At 41.0% G+C, this 14,082-nt stretch overlaps 3 protein-coding genes across 4 annotated transcripts; 1 reads left to right on the top strand and 2 right to left on the bottom strand.

Annotated features, from left to right (window-relative positions):
* Positions 1–412: 412 nt before the first annotated feature.
* LOC116162164 (26S proteasome non-ATPase regulatory subunit 13) lies at positions 413–2,173 on the bottom strand. The gene is made up of 6 exons (XM_031475713.1): positions 2,007–2,173; positions 1,842–1,955; positions 1,654–1,789; positions 1,459–1,607; positions 857–1,343; positions 413–666 (listed from the first exon to the last, which is right to left on the bottom strand). Exons 1-6 carry the CDS (start codon positions 2,162–2,164, stop codon positions 511–513), a joined length of 1,200 nt encoding a protein of 399 aa, XP_031331573.1. The 5' UTR covers positions 2,165–2,173; the 3' UTR covers positions 413–510.
* A 2,659-nt stretch (positions 2,174–4,832) lies between these two features.
* LOC116162586 (trypsin alpha-3-like) lies at positions 4,833–5,742 on the top strand. Its single transcript, XM_031476243.1, has 2 exons — positions 4,833–5,069; positions 5,118–5,742. Exons 1-2 carry the CDS (start codon positions 4,861–4,863, stop codon positions 5,677–5,679), a joined length of 771 nt encoding a protein of 256 aa, XP_031332103.1. The 5' UTR covers positions 4,833–4,860; the 3' UTR covers positions 5,680–5,742.
* A 2,455-nt stretch (positions 5,743–8,197) lies between these two features.
* Positions 8,198–11,460, bottom strand: LOC116160877 (solute carrier family 28 member 3-like). Of its 2 annotated transcripts, XM_031474020.1 has the most exons (10): positions 11,359–11,460; positions 10,984–11,197; positions 10,781–10,931; positions 10,580–10,733; positions 10,341–10,538; positions 10,132–10,293; positions 9,830–10,083; positions 9,640–9,785; positions 9,415–9,593; positions 8,198–9,364 (listed from the first exon to the last, which is right to left on the bottom strand). In XM_031474020.1, exons 1-10 carry the CDS (start codon positions 11,362–11,364, stop codon positions 9,155–9,157), a joined length of 1,674 nt encoding a protein of 557 aa, XP_031329880.1. In that variant the 5' UTR covers positions 11,365–11,460; the 3' UTR covers positions 8,198–9,154. The 2 variants fall into 2 exon arrangements, with proteins under 2 accessions (XP_031329880.1, XP_031329881.1); XM_031474021.1 differs by lacking the exon at positions 10,341–10,538.
* Positions 11,461–14,082: the final 2,622 nt, after the last annotated feature.

Raw genomic sequence — 14,082 nt, 5'->3', positions numbered from 1 at the left:
TATCTGCAGTATCAAAAAAATGCTAAACTAAATGAAATCTGCCCGCATATACATTTACCCAAAATCGTCCTGAAATCTTCATTTTCATGCCTACTTTGGTCAGGAAATTTTAACGAGGTAAATGTACACCTCCTTGTTGTGATACCAGTTTTAGTGATCACTCTGTAGATGAAGACCCGATATCAAAGAACATTTTCAATTGCTTGCTTCGTTACGAAGATTGTCGCTCTGAGAGTATTTAGAAGTTCAAGGTCAAAGCTAAATGTAATTGATTTAATTTCTACAGAGAGGAGAAAAACATTTTGAATTGCTTTAACAATTTTGGAAATTTTTCAAATGTTGGCAATGTGTAGGTATTCAATCCAAAATGTAAGAAGTTGTCAGAATAATAATAGTAATAATGAGACAAAAAGAATTTCCAATAAACTATTCAATTAAATAAGAAAATTATGCTAAATTACACACAATAGTTTAGTTCTAACATTTCACAATACACTTTTATTACAAAAATTACAACGTAAGTATTTCGGAAGCCTTGTCCTCTAGCAACTTCGCCATGCTGTTGACCTGCTTGCACCACACGTCCAGCCGATTGACCATGTGAGAAATCTGCGACCGATCCAACACGCGCGGCTGCACCCAGGTCATATTGACAGTCCCGCCAACCTAAAAAATTGCAATTAAGACTACATAGCTCGTTCTCTTGACAGTGTTGCCACACGGACAGCCAAATTTACCCCAAATTAGTTGGTTATTTTTGCAATATTACCAGTTATTGACACTGTCATAAATAGGGTTATGCTGCATTATTGCTAGATGTATGGCAACACTGTCACAATTGGGATATAATTTTTACCTGATCAATGGCCCCCTTCACCAGACCTTGCGAGAGCGCCTTCATGATCAAAAGTTCGATTTCGTTCAGTGGCAGTCGAGTCTCACGCGCGATCTCCGTAAAGGTCAGCTGCCGATCGTGCGACGGCCGCTTGAACGTCATCTCCATGAGACACAGCAGTGAGATCTTCTGCCTGAGGAAGAGCTCCTGGGCGGCGAGATCGGCGACGGACGCCCACTTCGGCCTCATGTTCTCGAACTTAGTGATGTCGCCGCTGTTGAACGCGTGCAGCAGATCGACGAGCCACGAGTTTTCGGTCGACTTGAGCGACTCGAGGACGGGATGCGCCAAGAGCTCGCCGAGATTGTAGACGCCCTCGCCGAGAAGGGCGGCGAGCGTGAGGAAGAAGGCGTGCTGGTGCTTCACGTCTTCGGATAATGTGTCGACCTCGATGCAACCGAGGTAACGTAGTGCAGTGCGGTAGTACTGGGCGTGGTCACCTTGTGTGCTAAAATGATATTGGTCAGTCGAGAAGTGCACTAGGCTTAGTTGAGGAGAATGTGGAAATTCTCATTCTTGACTTGAAGCGCTGAACCTAAGGGGGGGGGGGTAAAGGTTATTACCGATAGTACTGCGAGGCAAGGAGATAGAAACGTCCGTGCACCGCCGTAACTCCATCAGCATTATCAAGCGTCTCTTCAACATCCAAAATGATCTTCTTGGTCGCATCCAAATCGTTCAGCTTCTCCAAAAGAATCTGGCCTTGGAGAACCTTGAAAATGGGGCGTTAGCAACTTAAAAACAGCGTCCACACTTACTTTACACAGATTAAGTGCATCAGTGTTTAATTTGACTTTCGTCTCGATCTTCTCCAAGAAGACAACCGCATCTTTCTTATTCACAAACTGCTCAACAACAATGGCAATGATTTCGACTAACGACAATGGGTTGATTCTGCAAGTCAAATGCCTTTGTTACGACTGCAGACAAAGCAATTACGACTTACTTATTCTCGAAGGTGGAGATGAAGTTGTTGTAAAGCTGTATTAAGTTGTCCCCCTTTTGCAGGCTAGGATTTTTAACGAAACCCAGCAGTTTCAAAGTTAGCTGGTGCCATAACCTAAAAACAAATGACTGTTAGAAAGCAGTAACCGATAACTTTAAATCTTACTTTTTGTTGTGCAGCTCTTCGATTTGGGTCCATTCCGTAGCCAATTCTTTGCCGCTTTCTTTCTGTTTTTTGGATAAATAGTCGCTTACGGTCGGTTGTACAGCAACAGCCGCCATTTTTTGTTTCGAAAATGGAAAACGAAAGATTTTGCTTGTCATTTTTCTGTTGCGGCGTTGCCAGACTTACAAAATATGGCCAACTATGCAGTTGGTGGCATTCCCTTCATGCACTCGAAATCAGTCCACCAAAGATTTTCTGTTAACTACGGTAAATAATGGTATATTACATACCAGGCAGCTAACATATGTGTTGTTTTAATCCTCAAAGTGCAGTTTACTGCCAGAAACGTAGTTCATGGTCAACAACCTTCTAGGGGTCTTTAGAGCTTCTAGCAGAGACAGTTCTTTAGAGTCCTTAGGAGCTTTTTAACCGTTTTTAGTAATATTTAATATCTGAATCTTAAAGCACTTTCCCTTTAAGATCCAAAAGTCATTTAAGGGCCTTTAAAATCCGTGTAGGTCTCTAAAGGCACCCAAAGAGGTTTCAAGAGCCTCAAAAAATGTTTAATAGTCTCTAAAAGATTCTCTGCCCTTTCGAGAGACTTTAATAGTCATTAACTGACTTTTAGAATCGGTAGTGTCTTTAAAAAGAGACCCTTTAAGGATCTTTAAAAGCTTATAAAAATCTTGAAAACCTTTCAATAACTTGCAAGAAGTTTCAATATTCGTTATCACATGAATCACCAAATGTTTTCTTTGTGAAGTTTTCAATTGTCAGCAGTATAGTATTGGTTGCTAGAGCCCCCTTACAAGTCATTAAGACTCCTGAAGGGTTTTTAACAATCTGAAAGAGTACTTAATATCAACATTTTGAAGAATCTCTAACACTTTTTGCGAGTTTTAAGGGTTTCTACGTCATCTAAAGGCCGTTACAGTTTCCCTAGACTCTAGAAATATAATTTTTAGAAACTGCAAAGCCCTTGTCAGAGTCAATCCTTTAAGAGTTTTTAAAAATTTTTAAAGGCCTTATTTAAACCTTGAAGAACGATTAACGCTCTTTACGAGTTATAAGGGTCAATAGATCATTTAAAAGCTCTTAAACATCTCCCAAAGGACTCTAGGTTTATAAAAATGTTGTGGTATTTTTAAGGATCTTAATGAGCCGCCAAAGGTTTTCAGTCTTAGAATTAGTAAAGTCTTCCAAAGAGCCCTTATGAGTACTTAAACTTGCCTTAAGAGAGCGTCCAGGGTTTTCATGGGCCTTGGGACCAAACAGTAACCAAGAGTTTCCAAAATCTTCTAAGAGCCTTTAATAATCTTTTCGAAACTATTAGAGACATTGAGATTCTCTCATACTTTTAAAAGCTGTGATTAAGAGCTCATGTGAGACTTTACCAGGCGCTTCATTAGTTATATCAAATGTTTTCTCTCCAACAGTCAACTGTCACTAGCCTTTAAAGGCCTTTAGAACCTCTATCTTTAAAAGATTTTGAGAGTGAAGTAGAATCAAAATCCAAATCTTGAAGGGCCTTGACTACTCTTTACAAGCATAAAGTTTATTTATTTATGCGAGTTTTTGGAACCTTTTCAGAGCCTTAAAGAGCTTTTAAGAACTTTTTAAGGTCTTTACCAGTCATTAAGACCTCTTCATTAATTCTTTCCCAGAGTTTGCGATGGTCAGAAGCCGATTGGTGATTTAACCTACCCCCACGGTTAGGCAACACACCTAACATATCAAAGTGGGGCATACTTCAGTAAGCTTTACTATGTACCTACCGTTACTGAATCATGTTTGTGTGTTATACTGTACAAGTAATTATGCTTTTGTATTGTTTTATTAAGTATTTTTTAATGCATTCAAGAGGAACTTTATTATCAGCGTTATGTTTTTCTTTGCTTTCCGTTTCGGTAATTTTCTAGACAGTTTATAGTCCCTTCTAGATCTTTCTATGAATGACTCAAGTAAACCGTAAAGAGAAGAGACGTGAAGACGTCGTGAAAGAAGAATGAAGAAAACGTGTAGCAGTTATTTAAAAGAAAAAGAAAATGAGGCCGTAGGAGTAGGTGTGGTTAGAGAGGACCAGGGTACCCTGTGGTGCTTGTGGAACTTTTTTGTAGAAAGTTATATAGAAAGAAAAAGTGGTAAGACTGGAGGAGGAGCAAGAGAAAAATAAAGGAAGTAAAACTTCCACTTTTCAAAATGAAAAAAAAGAGAAGAGAGTAAGGCTTAAAAAGAAAAGGAACAGAAGTACAGTGAAGGAAGTGGGGAAGAAAGATGCGGGGGAAAATGTGATGAATGAGGACAATTATTGCTGACACCAGATGGTACTTGTGGAACTAGGAGTAAAAGGAACAGATCAAGGAGATGCAAAAGGAGGCAGATTCTCATTGACATTTTATACAGACTTTGGAAGATCCTTATTAGGCTTTCCAAAGAGATTTCTATAGTCTCAAGTGGTTTATGGAAACCCTTAGGATCAGGGCTGGGAGACTTTACCCGATATCGACCTACAATGCTCTAGGGAGAAATTAGAAAAATCTGGCTGTCCACTTCTGCAGTCTAGGGGTAATCCCTCTTGTAGGTCGTTCTAGGATATCCCCGACGTGGGTTTTTCCACAAATATGAAGCAAGCAGACTGATACCACCTGAGCCTTTTGATGACTATGTCTCAATCACCATGTTCGGGGGGTAGTCCCAAAACAAAGATAAAGTATTGTCACATCCTTTGTGCCGATGAGTGTTTATTTGGAAAACCTTATCGGACACGGAATTGACCTCCAAAATGTTTTACGATTAGATTGTCGCGACAACGCTATTTATTGTCGGGCTGGTCGGATCGCTTGTCGTTCACACAATGCACTTACTCATCACCTGTCTAATTGCGATCGCGGGGTTGGTCGTAGTAGAATCGAGCTTGGAGCCGAGGATCGTCGGAGGGGCCAACACGACGATTGACAAGTTTCCATTTTACGCGTCCGTCCGTAAGACCACCAACAAGTACATTGGAGGCGCAGTGATCATCGGTCGGTTTTGGGTTGTGACAGCAGCCCAGTGCGTGGAAGGGTGAGTTTTTGGTTTCTGGATTGATCTCAAATGAGCCTCTTGCCATAGTAGGGCCAAGCAAGATCTGATGGTGGTAACCGGCACGGACTCGTTGAACGAAGGTGGACAGCGCTACGCCATCGAGAGCGTTCACTTTCACCCCAACTTCGACAGGTTCACCAAGTCCAACGATATCGCCCTTCTGAAGCTGATCGCCGAAGTAAAATTTACTAAAACTGTCGCTTCCGTAGCGCTGGCCACAAAAGCCCCATCAATTGGAAAAAAGCTGCAAGTCTGCGGTCACGGTGCAACCGCGACTCCCTACCTCGATAGGTCCGTCAAGTTGAAGTTCATTGAGACCAGGTCGATTAGTACCTCTCAGTGCGCTGAAAAACTGCACGTAACCGTAGATGGGTCTCGCTTGTGCGCCGTAAGTGAAAGCTCCAGCGGTGCTTGCGTGGGTGACTTTGGAAGTCCACTTATCAGTAGAGGCGGGATAGCTGGGCCAACCAAATTGCACGGAATCCTATCGTGGGACTCCTCGTGCGGCAAAGATGGCCGACCGGGGGTTTATACCTCAATTGTGGCGGTAAGGTCGTGGATCTTGTCCGTCACTAGATTGGTAAATTGAGTTGATTTGTCGTAAACGTTTTATGGTTAAGGTACACTTCCGAAATCGGCAAATTTCAGAGCTACACCAATTCCAAATTGCTACGCGCATCATCCTATCGCTCCGGGACTCCTCGATGCGGTCAATAAGTATGGAATTTATGAGTCCTACTAGCACCCAGAGCCTTGCAAACAGACCAAAAGCAGAGTAATGCCAGACAGTTTTATCTTGCACTCAATATAGTAGAGAGACACGAAAAACACTCACTTTGGTTTTTATAATAATAATAATAATAATAATAATAATAATAAATATAATATCGGCATGCACACGACTTGCACAAACCTGAATACAAACATCGACAACGATCAGGTAGCTAAAATCATACATCAAAAATTAGCACTTAAACACAATCTCATAACAGATACGACACCATACTACAAATACACGCCACAGATCATACTCGAAAACAACACACACAAATTATATTGGGACAGGACACTACTCACAGACAAAACTATCCACAATAATAGACCAGACATTACACTTATAGATAAAACACAAAAATCCATTTGTATTATAGACATTGCCATCCCAACACTAACAACTTAACTAAAACACATGCAGAAAAACACCGCAAATACACCGATATAGCTATCGAGCTTAAGACGCAATGGAGAATGAAATCTACTGTTATAGTTCCCATTATTCTTAGTGCTACCGGAGTTATACCAAAGACAATACACCACAATTTACAACTATTAGGTTTAGACAAAAACACATACAAACATTTACAAAAAGCAGTCATTATCAACACATGCCATATTGTTCGTAAATTTCTAAACATAACACAAGATACTACATACAGAAATGATCCACAACGTATACATGTAAACAACAGTACTCGCTCACAACACGGTACACAACATACTGTAATATCTCCACCTCTAACCCAAACAAACACACAAATACAACTTACCGAACAAACAAGTACAACAAATGATACAACATATACTACAATCAGAGATTCACCTCTGAAGCAAACCACATTATCACCACCCATTAGTATTCAACCCAAACGCAAAAGCCTAAACAGCACTTTAGACTCACAACATACTGTAATATTTCCAAACTTAACTCAACCAACCACACAAACACAACTTCCTGAACAAACAAACGCAATAAATAAAAGTAACGCAACACGCACTACAAAGACGCCCTCACCCACACGGCCTAGCACAGCTAAAAAACACAATACTCTTTCTTCTCAGAAACTCACCACGTTATCACAAACACAACCCACTCGTACTCAACCCAAACGCAACAACCTTAACAGCACTACAGGCTCACAAAATACTGTAATGTCTCCACCAGTAACCCATGCAACAACAGAAATACAACTTCAAGAACAAAGAAACACCATAAATACAAGTAACGCAACATGCACTACAAAGACAGGTCCATCCAATAAAGTTACACGCCCTAGCACATTTAAAAAACACAAAACTCCTTCTTCACAGAAACGCACCACATTTTCACAACCCACTCGTATTCAACCGAAACGCAAAAACCTTAACAGAACTACAGGCTCACAACATACTAAAATATCTCCACCAAAAACCCAAGCAACTTCACAAATACAACCTCAAGAACAAAGAAACATCATAAATACAAGTAACGCAACATGCACTACAAAGACAGGTCCACCCAATAAAGTTACACGCCCTAGCACAATTAAAAAACACATAACTCCTTCTTCACCGAAGCACACCACGTTATCACAACCCACTCGTATTCAACCCAAACGCAAAAACCTATACAGCACTACTAGCTCACAAAATACTGTAATATCTCCATCAATAACCCAAGCAACCTCACAAATACAACCTCAAGAACAAAGAAACACCATAAACACAAGTAACGCAACATGTACTACAAAGACAGGTCCATCCAATAAAGTTACACGCCCTAGCACAGTTAAAAAACACAATACTCCTTCTTCTCAGAAACAACCCACTCGTATACAACCGAAACGCAAAAACCTTAACAGCACCACAGGCTCACAAAATACTGCAATATCTCCACCAAAAACCCAAGCAACCTCACAAATACGACCTCAGGAACAAAGAAACACCATAAATACAATTAAAAAACACAAAACTCCTTCTTCACAGAAACACACCACGTTATCACAACCCACTCGTATTCAACCCAAACGCAAAGCCAAAGAAACACTTACACAATGAACTCCATTTAATAAAATTACAGGAATTATTATAATGATTTTTTTGTTTTGTTTTGTTTTCCTCTTTCCTGATAGCGTTGGCTATTGTGCCCATCAATAGCTATGTTGGTAAGTATGAATTACATACTATTCCTAGATTTCCAATGTGCGTGTGTGAATTTTTTTATTTTTTTATTAGGACCCTACATAACTTCGACACAGACACAGACACTAATCGTTACTTGATTTTAATCCGTGCGATTAGTTAACCAGGCTAGACCTGAGTTCTCACAAGAAACACCGACCATAATAATAATATTTATTTTACATGCTACTACGCAAAAGCGCTTACATTCGTCTAAAAATATATAGTAGAGATTACAAACAACGTATATCAACTAACAACAAGCAAATAAATAAATAAACAAATCACTAACAATTAGAGATTACTAAACCCATCGTGAATACATTCAGTGGTGGAATAATATGCTTTATTAATAAGGTGTCTTTTAAGAATTTTTTTGATTTGCACTTTGTCAAGATTTTGAATATGCCTTGGGAGCATATTAAAAAATTTTTGTGCCTGATACGAATGGTGGTTTTGCGATTTGGTTAGTCTGCAGTATTGCGTTCGAATGTTGTCTTTATGCCTCGTATTATGATTAATGTATGACCACCACATTGAAATAAAACGGCACATAACGCTTTAGCTCCCTCCCCGGTGTTTAGAGTTTTGCGTTATAGAGCTCTTGAAAATCCCTAAAAATTTCCAAGAAAATATTTTGGAAAGCACTGTAACACGTGGTCGCCTTAGGCTTAGAAAAAGTTTTGAATTTACCGCTATACATAGTGAAAGAGAACGGAATTAAAATGCGATATAATGAAGCGGTCTCAGATAAGAAGCGAGTGTGCAAGCAGACAAGAGTCAAACCGCCACAGTGTTGCCGGTTCTGAAGATCGTTCTTACGTAGCATGAGAGATGGAAATGGCCTACGCTTGGTTTGCGTTGAGTCCGTGTCGGTTTATTGACTCGGCGGCTACATTAGGAAAAATTGGGTGGGAGAGAGAGATTCTTCGCTGAACCTACAAGGCGAACCGATGGAAGTCGAGCGCGGCATTTCAGCTGAAACTGAAAGTTATCCCATATATGTTATTCCCATTAACTTGGACAACCATTAGAGAGGATAGACAGTTCAGAAGAATCTGACGACGAAATAATCGAGTCAAGAGTATTTTAGTAAAGTACTACATAATGAGATCAAACTATAACCCTCAAAGTAAATGATCAGGTATCAATAATGCCGCGATACACGCGGACATAAAGCAAGTTATTTCTCCGGCAACGAAGGCGCTAAACACTGTCGACGTTATGGTACTCCTCTTCTTAGGAATCAACACGGAAAGTGCGGAAATTGTGATCCCAATCGATCCCGGATTAGAAAATCCACAGATGGCGTAAGTGGCTATCATCTTGGTGCGCTTCTGCAAGGTGCGAAACATTATCACAACGGAAGCACTACACCTCACTTTACCCTCAAAATCATCTGGCCCATCTCTTTAAAAGCCGAAAACTCGTTGACCATCGTTTTAATCCCGATCAACCTGCCGACCAATTGGCATTCGTCCCAAGGTACGCCCATGATAAAGCTAACTGGCATGAATACGTACCCGACAGCGGTTTCGAGCGTCCAAGTGCTACCACCGTCGAACCCTAAAGATGCGGTTATAATCGGGTAGGTATCAGAAGAGTAACCCACCAATCAAAATGCCCATCCAAGAGAGGACGCCGTTTAGGAAGTGGATTGCGGAAATAAACGCGATGAGGATCGCGGCCACTCGTAAGACTATCTCGATTGCAATCGCCGCCCCATTGCACGCAGCGTCCAAAGCCGAGGCGTATTCTCTGAAAGGAACAACGGTTACCATGCCCACGAAGGGTAAACTTACGACTTGAGTAGCTGGATGGTCTCTTTCGTCGCCGTGACCTCTTCGGTTTCGGGGTAGATGAGCTTGCTGTAGCACAGCGCAGCAGGGGCGGACATCACGCTCGCAGTGATTAAATGTGAGGCTTCTGCCCCGAAGGATATGTAACCTGCGAGGAGGCTGCCTGCCACTGAAGCAAATCCGCTTGTCATCACGGCGTGAATTTCCGAAACGGTCAGCTCTTCGAGGTACGGTTTCAGGAGCAAGGGTGAGTCATTCTGTACAAAATCGGTTGTTAGCTGTACTCAAGCTTGGGGCGAACTTACCATGCCCAAGAAAATATTTGCCACGCTGTTAACGCTCTCGCAGATCGTGGTACCCATAACCGCTTGCAGAAGTTCGCCCAAACTGACCACGATCTTCTGCATGATCCCGTAGTGGTACAAAATGTTAATCATAAAACCAAGAAAGAATATCGTGGACAGTGCCTGAAACGTGCAAACTGAGTAATGGGGTTAAAATCACAATCACCAACACGGAAGACAAACACCGCCTCTTCATAAATCAAAAAATCTCCGTAGACGAACGCAGAACCAGGAGCAGCGTACCCCAAAAACTTTATTGTTTTATTTCCCAAACAGTCGAAGATATTTCTGCCAACATCCCATCTGATGGTGAGCAGACCCAAAACAAACTGTATGATCAGACCCCAGACGACTGGCCTCCACTTGATCTACGTCACTGAGTCAGACAAGCACCAAGTTTGCCACTTACGTGTTCTGGGTGTTTACTGAACAGAAAACCGAACAGCAGGAAGACGAAGAGTCCAGATAGTGGCACTAACCTTTGGCGGTTATCACTGGTATCGATGGCCAGATATACTCCGATGGCTACGGCAATAGCCACGTGGGTGGTTATCCTTGCGGTTCTGAATCCCAAAAGGCGTTGGTGTTTGAAAGTGATGAAAATACTCACCGATTTGAGAAGAAATTTGAAATCCTTCCGGTGTCTATTCGCTTGATGACCGGTTTTATAATCAGAGAGTATGCGACACCAAAGTAAACGAGGACGAAGATGATCATAAGAAAACCGTAACCTGTGCAGGTCGTGCTCGCCAGAGTATCATCTGAAACAGTCCGTCCGACTAGCTTTCAGCTTTCCCAACCAGAGGCACTTACTTGAGAATTCAACGAAGTAGTAGGTCGCCCAGGCAAAGTAGCCCACGAGTGCGACATTCAAGATGACGTACGTGCAAGCCTTCAACGTCTTTTTATTACGCCTAAGCATTTCACTCGTGGCATCTTGCACATTTTGCAGAAGCCGAGGCAAACCCCCCGGAAACCTTCTGCTTTTCTCTTCGGATTTTTTGGGGAATTCTTCCACATTGTCGCCCTAACCAATCAAGCACTTGTAAATGAGGGTGACTGCAGCAACCGATTTTTTATTTTTTTGTTCGCCAAATTAATTTGTATTAATTACATTGTAAATAAAATTGTTTAAAAATATAAAAATTTACGTTACACTTAAAATATAAAAAATTTCATCAAATTTACCTGCATCTCACGTCTTGAGGACGTGTAGTATTCGATTCTAAGTTTGCCTTTCAAATTTGTTGTACAAACAAAATGCAAATTTGTTAATTATCCCAAGTTGAATAATTTTAATTAAGAGAATTTGTATTTTAATTGAAGTCTTGGCAAAGAAATCAGCTCATACTTTTAGACGATTAGGTAACTTTGTTGACCAAAACACGATTTCGCTAGCAAGAAAATTGATAATGATCTCTGGCAAAAAAGGACAGTGGGGCCCCCACGTACCCAAAATGGTTCCATTTTACCCAAATTTGAAACTCCGAAAGCGCTGTAGCGAATATTCTAGAAATTTCGATAGACATCGAGGCGCCATAAAAGAGTCATCGACGATAAAAAACGAAAGCGGATGTGTCGTATGGTTTGTGGACGAGGCGGAAAAAGGCAGGAACGTCACGTAAAACACGCGCAAAGGGTGCTTAAGAGAAAGAAGGAAAAATTGCAGATATAAGGAAACATGCATTGATGGTGAAGGAGAAGTGAATCAGGCGAAAAGAAAGCGCGAATGAATAAGTAAATAGTAAAAGAAGGAAGGAGAAGCCAAACAGACATGAATATCTGTGGAAAAGACAAGAAAAAGTCCTGGGGAGCGGAAAAGCGAGAAGAAGACGTAATGCAGTCGGAAAGAAAGCGGATGCCACGAAGAGACTATGAAGAATGCGCGATAAAGGTGTAAGGCAGGCGCAAAGAAATGAAAGGAGACGGGAAAGAAGGCGGGCATTAGAAAAGAGCGAAACGAGCATCAACAGAACACCAGAAGGGTATGAATGGGACGTGAGTGATAGAGGGTATAAGGAGGAAGAAGACGCGGAAAACACAGAAGAAAGGACCCACGGAAGCATGAAAAAAAGGCGAAGAAGGCGTGAAGGGGACCTAGCAGAAGAGGGTGTAAATTAAAAAAAACACACAAATCAGGAGGAGGTGTCATGCAGAAATAGACGAGAAGAAAAACGCATATATAGAAACAGTGAAGCAGGAGGAGGAGATGCTCGAAAAGCGGGATATAAACAATGGTATCCGATTACGATAGTGGGTAGCGGAGGACTATGGTTGGTAAGAATTAATTCCTTTCGTTGAGACCTTTCATTAGAGTAGCATGAAGCTTCCCCCCAGCCCTCCCTCTGTTTTGAAAATAGACAAGAAAGAAGGGCGGTAGTTGATAGAAAACAGTTCCTTTTCTTGAAGCCTTTAATTAGAATAGAGACCCCCCCCCCTCAAATCCTCTCCTCCCACTGATCTCGAAAAGAGGTCGCGCAGGTGAGTTATAGCTTGTAGATAGCAATTCATTCCGATGGCATACCTTCAAGGTATAGGATACCACTATTGCAAAAATTCCAGGAAATTCCAACACGACAGAAGAGGGTCTCGACTGACGGATTTACGGGCGGATAGATACGCTAAACTGCAGAGGTGTAAACCAGGCGCCAAGAAGGTGTAAAAAGGAGAAGGAGGTATAGGACAAGAAAGTGTGGGAAAGGTGTAGAAAAGACGTAAAGGAAGTGTGAAGGAGCCATAGAGAAGGTTAAAGAATCCGTAAAAGATGCGGTGAAGAGGAAATGGAATGTTAAATAGAAGAGTAAGAGGTACAAGAGGGAAGGGCGCGTAATGAAGAATACGCGAAGGCAGATGCGAAGAAGGCTCAAAAAAGGCAGTGTATAACCTTCCTTTTTTACCAAAAATCGACTACACCAAAATTTCTCGGGAAAACACTTTTTCTTATGAATTTGGGTGCGTAGAATCCAAATCAATTCGTACTTTTTCGATCAGACTTCTCAATCAAAAGTTATAGAGTAGAAACCAATTTCGAAAAAAAATTCAAAGGGCTGTAACTTTTGAACTAGTAGCCCAATCTTGGAACTGTTTGAAATTATGGATTCTACAGGCCACCATTCTGTAAGAATTTTTTTCCGGATCGATCTGAGACAATTTGTTTTTCGAGGCTCAAAAAAAGGCAATGATTAACCTTCCTTTTTTTTACCAAAAATCGACTACACCAAAATTTCTCGGGAAAACACTTTTTCTTATTAATTTGGGTGCGTAGAATCCAAATCAATTCGTACTTTTTCGATCAGCCTTCTCAATCAAAAGTTATAGACTAGAAACCAATTTCGAAAAAAAATTCAAAGGGCTGTAACTTTTGAACTAGTAGCCCAATCTTGGAACTGTTTGAAAATATGGATTCTACAGGCCACATTCCATAAGAAAATTTTTTTCCGGGTCGATCTGAGACAATTTTTTTTTCGGGGCTCAAAAAAAGGCAGTGTATAACCTTCCTTTTTTACCAAAAATTGACTACACCAAAATTTCTCGGGAAAACACTTTTTCTTATTAATTTTGGTGCGTAGAATCCAAAACAATTCGTACTTTTTCGATCAGACTTCTCAATCAAAAGTTATAGACTTAGAAACCAATTTCGAAAGAAAATTCAAAGGGCTGTAACTTTTGAACTAGTAGCCCAATCTTGGAACTGTTTGAAATTATGGATTCTACAGGCCACATTCTATAAGAAAAACGAGCGAATCAGACGTGAATGAGGCAAAAAACAGTAGAAGAAGGAAGGGGGCATCAAGGCGCGAAGCAGAAGTGAAGAAGGTGCCAAAAATGCGATACATGCGGAAATAATGAAAAGGGAACGAGAGAAACGTGTAAAGATCAAGAGAAGAAGGAGTGCTAAGGGCAGAAGCTGCA

This window comes from Photinus pyralis, unplaced genomic scaffold (genome assembly GCF_008802855.1).
Source record: "Photinus pyralis isolate 1611_PpyrPB1 unplaced genomic scaffold, Ppyr1.3 Ppyr1.4_LG10, whole genome shotgun sequence".
In the NCBI taxonomy this organism is placed as follows: Eukaryota; Metazoa; Arthropoda; class Insecta; order Coleoptera; family Lampyridae; genus Photinus; species Photinus pyralis.
The sequence above is the reverse complement of the archived record's forward strand: the minus strand, read 5'-3'. Positions and strand labels throughout refer to the sequence as shown.